This window comes from Brassica oleracea, unplaced genomic scaffold, assembly GCF_000695525.1.
Source record: "Brassica oleracea var. oleracea cultivar TO1000 unplaced genomic scaffold, BOL UnpScaffold00641, whole genome shotgun sequence".
Lineage (NCBI taxonomy): Eukaryota > Viridiplantae > Streptophyta > Magnoliopsida > Brassicales > Brassicaceae > Brassica > Brassica oleracea.
In genome coordinates, this window is record NW_013617431.1 from 131659 (window position 1) to 137824 (window position 6166).

Below are 6166 nucleotides of genomic sequence, written 5' to 3' on the forward strand. Positions count from 1 at the left end.
AAATGGTTATGGCATCCAAAGGGGAGTATTATGAACTAGATTGTGGATGACTCATAACTAAGAAATTATGATTTGTAATCTTTTCATTTATCTATGATGGTGTAATCACCTATATAAGGAACCTCTATATTATGAATAAAGATAGATTTTTTTAATACTTTCACGACAGTACAATAAATATAGTTGTAGGCTGATCAACTTTCAATAAGATCATATCAATCAAGAAAGTGAATAATTTTTATTAATTTTTTTTTGAAATACCATCAAATTAATTAAATTAATTTTTTTTTGAAATACCATCAAATTAATTACATAGAACTTTTCTGAAGACCATTTCTTTGGTTGGCGCGGTGGTCGGTGACCTGAAGCCACCTTGAAATCGTCCTCTGTTTCCTTCTTCTGCAGCTTCAAGGAGAACTTTGGCTGCACCGTCATCTTGGCTACCACCACTCGTCTCTTTCCTTCACCACCCCTCGTCAAATCTTTTCTCGGCGACGGATTCATTATCTTCTCCTCAACTGTCTCCTTGCATGCGGCTCCACTTTTTCTCAACTTCCATGCTTCGCTGGAGAAATCTCGCGCTCCTTCTCTTGGCCGGAACTCTCGGGTTTCCATTCTTCGCTTGCTCCTTGAGATTATACATGAATTGTGTGATCTTATCCCTTACAATCTTCAGATCCAACGTAATATTCACCATGAACTCTTCGATCCCTTCTTCCTTGCTGCCGTTCTCCACAGATTTGAATGGTGTTGCGGTTGTTGCTTTGATGCTCAGACTCGACGAATTGAAACGGGAACGAAACAGAGGAGCCAACAAATTGAAACCGGAGATTGGCGTCGAATTCGGTAACCGTGACATTGTTTGGTTCTTCTCTTTTGAAAGTAGATAAAGAATTTCTCCAATGATAGATTAGAAAAAACTTGGCTTGTGATAAAAATCTTGACAGCAGACCCGCGTCTTCCATTCATCACCAATCCAAATTTGGAAACATATTTTCTTTATTAACCTGATTTTTTGTGAGAGGCTTTGTGGATGCGACACGTCAGCGAATTCAATTTTAAATATTTATGAGGTTGTCATGTATCCATTAGAATGTGAACGCATTAATTACAAATGATTATTCTTTAATATATAAGTGATTATTCTAACGGTGGGGGAGAATTATCAATTGTTAACAGCTTTAAGAGTATAACAGAATGTAAATACAGAAGCACTTTACTTAAAGAAAAATACAGAAGCAATAGAGGACAATAGAAGCTTTGGAAGATAATGTTTTAAAACACTACTAGTGCGTTAAGAAAATCAACACCATTTGTTGGACTAAAGACCTCAATCAACAAGAGAGATTCATGCCTAAACTTTTTGTAATATAATAAATGTAGTAGCCTTTTCAAATAATTCCAAACTAATGCTAATAATGTAGTGGACAAAAGGTTGTCGACATACCGTTATAAAGCAAAAGACATGTTCGCAATAGGCTGTGCCTATTCATCCGATGTGTTGGTAACATCCACTTCAGTCACCCAGAGAAATACAGTGAATGGCCAATCTTACTTTTGTAATGATCTCTCTCTGTAACCTTTTCCGTTTTGACAACATAATACATGTTACCCCTGCCAGTTATATCGTCACGAAAAAAAACAGGAATTTCAATTAAAAAGCTAGTGAGTTTCAAACAAAGATATCCCAATCAAAAGAATCATTATAGCATAAACAGTAACAGTAAAGTTTAGTTGCTTAAAGATAAAAAAAAGAAAAAAAAAAGAAGATAAAACAAAAACAATAGACCACCATCTGTTTGTACCAAGTTATTTGTAACCAAATGGCAGAGAATATAAGATCTAAGGAATCAATTTCCGAGTAAGACTGATAACAAAAGAAAGAAAAGATGACTATCCTGCTGTGTAACATCAACTTTTATCCCAAAGATACACAATCTTCCCCAGTCTGATGTTTCACTAAACCAACTATTAGCAAGTAGTAAAGAAAAAAAGGTTATATGGAAGCACCTTTCGAAGAATCTTGCTTTGATTTGGAGCTACAAAGAAAAACATTTAATACTAGATTCATGTAGATTTCCCTCGCGATATGCAACCAGTGATAAATGTTACCACGTAAAGCAAATGGGACCTATTTGCTTTTACCTCTTATTTAAAAATAAAGAAAGAACAAACTGTATAGAAAAAGAAGCAGGGGCTGGATACTGGTGCTATGAGAGTGATCTTTGTCGATAAAAGTAGCCTTTAACGAGACTGATTGAGAGAGGCTTTGTCCTTTTGGCTTACTCTATGGACACCTTAAGTTACTACGGATGGAGTAGATTCCTGTTCTCCTAAACATACGTGGAATTCACTTAATAGATATATTTCATCCGTACACCTTCAGAACCACACAAAATCAACAAAACTTTTTAAGATCCACTACTTAGTTAAGAATAGTAAAAAGGAAAAATTAAATCAAATCTTACTTAGTTTTTTATACGAGACCAAGCCAACTCATCTAAGGATGAGACACAGAAAACTAAAAAAAGAACATCATTAGAAACTTAACATATGAATCTAAAGCATGTGCATAGCTTGATAATTTCTTCCAAGTGAAGAAAAACATATATTAGAAGCCTTTATAATATCGAAAGACACAGTGAGATATTATCTGAATATTGTGCTGCTATGTCAAATTTGATAGGGAAAGTTCATGGCTACTCCAGTTAAAATCTCATGGGTCCTTGGTAGCAATTCAGGGAGATTTGATTTGCTAAAGCCACATGGCAGCAACTGGTATGATGGACCCCATTTTCTATAACAAAGTATATGAAACTGCAAATTAATTTAATAAAAACAAGACACTAAAAGTCAAGGAGATTAGTGTGTGCTTGATCTTTATAGCTTGTTCATCAAACCATAATTAAGAATTTTTTAATAAAAACAATCTTCCTCATAAAATATAAGATAAATTGAAACCTTAGAGCATGTTCAATGGGGGTTCTTAACGGAATATAAGACTCAATCTCTTAACTTTTAACTAAAAAAAGCTAAGAGCCGGTTCTTAAATATCTTATTTAAGAACCGGTTCTTAACTTTTTTAGTTAAAAGTTAAGAGACGGGGTCTTATATTCCGTTAAGAACCCTCATTAAACATGCTCTTACCTTTACTCTATATATACCAGGTCCAACAGAAACCTTGAACACCACAAATCTACCTTAAACTCCATGTATGTTCCCACCATGAAACAAACTAACATCTTCCAAGATATTCTTGTAAGTTGTTACTCAAGAAGATTACTACTTGAACAATCACCAAGTCCGACACCGTCCCCATATGTAGAAGATAACAACTTTGATGCAAATGTTGTTATGGTCCTATCAGTCCTCTTGTGTGCATTCCTTTGCTCACTTGGACTCAATTCTATAATAAGATGTGCCTTGATGTGCTCCAGTTTAGCACCATCGGAAGCTGATAACAACCAAACAGCAGCTCGCATGACCAACACAGGAGTCAAACGGGAAGCCTTGAAGAGTTTCCAGACAATAAGTTACGCTGCTGATCTGAATATTCCTGGCCTAGACACAGAGTGCGTCATATGTCTCTCAGAGTTCGTATCCGAAGAGCGTGTGAAGCTGCTACCGACATGCCACCATGGATTCCATGTCCGGTGTATAGACAAGTGGCTTAGTTCACACTCATCATGTCCAACGTGCAGACACTGCCTCGTGGAGACCTGCCAGAAGATTGCCGACTGCAGCCAAACAAGGTCGTTGAACCCTCCTCAACCACCACAAGACAGCATCATCGTGCAAATAGCACCACTACAACCAGAAAGATGGATACGCTGTTTTAGGTAATACTAGTCACCTAGAGATAGTAGCAGTTATCTTGTTTAAAACTACTATGTGTTTAGAATTAGTCAAGATCACTAGCGGTCTACAAGTTTAGCAATTCTACTGTAAAACTGTAAATATTACGAGAAATGTTACTTTTTCTCATCTTGATGTGACCTCCTAAAATGTTTTAAAGTTTCACAATTACAGGCGTAACAGGCCAATAAAACATTTTACATGACATGCAATTTTATATTATAGAGCGAAAGAATATATATAGAAAAACACAGAAGTCCAAACGTGCAGGTTGGTGAGAGGGCGAATCACATAGACAAATAGTTGAGTGGAGGTGGCCAATACGCTAGGTCAACTAAGAATTAAGAGGTTTTAAGGCTATTAAAGTAAGGTTCTGCCACTAGCTTGCAATTTTTTACTGATTATCATATGGGTTTAGTGCTCTTTCATGCAAAAGCATATAACTATAACGATGTATATAGCATTCCGAAAGTAGAAGAAGACCGCTTCTTGTCTTCCTTGTTAAGTGAGTGATCCCCATAAGGACATATAAAAATGTGACAACACGAAGCGCCAGAAAAATGGTCTAAAGCCCACAATTGAGAGAAACATCCACTATAACAAAGAGAGAGAGGTCACAACTCACAAGTATAACAAACGCATAAAATGAATGGAGGGTCCGAGCACGAATCCATCACATGGTAAACATACTATACGCGGTGCTGGTTTGATGTTTTGGGTTTAAGACATTAAATACACATTTTTTTCTAAAATGATCTTAAAAATCTCCTATATTGCTAAAAAAATCAAATGAGCTAGAAGAGACATGCACCCAGACAGCAACAAACCAAACAACAACCTAGTAACATCTCAAAACTACAACGAGAATCGACAGGGTTGTGGAATATTCATACGCTCTGATACCACTTGTAGGGGTTATGATACCCACTTTTTGCGGAATACAAGCTCATAATACCCACTTGTTGCGGAATACAAGCTCATAATACCCCTGTCTCTTTCACCACTCAAACGATTCATCCTTGTTCATGACTCAAAAATTGTTCACCCAGTTCACGGCCGCAGCGCGCTACATCTGGGGTGGATCCATGATCCACAACATCCACTATGAAGTATCGAAAACCACCTCCGATGTGGTTTACAAGATAATTACTCTCTCTGTCCTGGGTATACAAACCCTAGAGAGTATAAAGAGATTACAAGAGAAGTACATGGCTAAGAGCTAAGCATAGAACAACATATCTATGTCTAGCTTATTCTATCTCTCCAAGAGATGCCATGGAAGCACTCCCTGAATGCTTGAGGCTTCTGCCTCCCAGAGACTTGGCTTTCACCACGCTTAGAGATCTCTGTCGTGATCTCTCCGTCTTTGTATCAGCACTTGACCTAATGGACTTCAACGATTAGTCCCATATGTTGTCCACGCGTAACTTGTGCAAGCCGGCCCAACATTGAACATGTCTGATGGGCTTTGACCAAACCTCACAAAAATCCACCTGTTTGGTCCAAGTCCATAACCCTTACTTTGTGCTGACACCTCTTGATGCTTGAGCAAGCCTGCTCATCTTCTGCATCTCCTTATCTTCTCTTATCTCTTCTCACTTCTCTCAGCTCCACCTTGAGCCAAGCTTGGAGTTCCTTTATGATCTTCTTTAAACCTGCATAAGCTTCAACTTATACACCACAACCTCTCAAGTAGATTAAAACACTTAAATCCACTTAGCCCCATCAATGAACACGAACAGACTTTCGACACAATCTTGGTGAAACCCTCATGCTGTATTAGAACCTTGATGTCACACTGAACCCTTTAGAACCAACCGCAAACCTTGAAGTCACTCATGCTCCATATCTCTGGAACAGTCTTTGACTTAACCTTGATGTTCTTGAACAGACTGCACTTGAGCATCACTTTGTACCGCTGCACACTTAAGCAGGACACGCCGCCTAAAACCACATGATTAGGAAGACTATCGACACAAATATCTTTGCTCCACCATCTGATCAAACTATTCTGCAATAACAGAACCTCCACTAACAGATTTAGACCCCACTGCTAGTTGAATGAACTGAGCCTCATACCATCGAATCCATGATACGCCTTGGCTCTCCTCACGAGCTTTCTGTGATATCTTTGTTTAGAATCCCTGATATCCCTAATTTTCTCAGATGTGAATTCATTATATCAATACCCTTCTTGTATTAGGATGTCTCCAAGCACCAAAACATGTGCATCACCATCAACGACTTGAACACGCCTGTTAGTCATTGAACCCACCATTAGCCTGATGAGTACCTGGCCATCGATGAGTAT

At 37.9% G+C, this 6166-nt stretch overlaps 1 protein-coding gene across 3 annotated transcripts in view; it reads left to right on the forward strand.

Annotated features, from left to right (window-relative positions):
* Positions 1–251: 251 nt before the first annotated feature.
* The window catches only part of LOC106319856 (RING-H2 finger protein ATL78), a 21009-nt gene continuing 15094 nt past the window's right edge, over positions 252–6166 (forward strand). The window contains exons 1-3 of one of the 3 annotated variants that reach the window (XM_013758257.1): positions 252–846; positions 2687–2778; positions 3438–3839. In XM_013758257.1, coding sequence (XP_013613711.1) covers positions 2696–2778; positions 3438–3839 — 485 coding nt within the window. In that variant the 5' untranslated portion in view covers positions 252–846; positions 2687–2695. Of the gene's footprint in view, positions 847–2686; positions 2779–3153; positions 3840–4125; positions 4191–6166 lie in introns of those variants that run through there. The other 2 variants (XM_013758256.1, XM_013758255.1) reach the window with 2 other exon arrangements.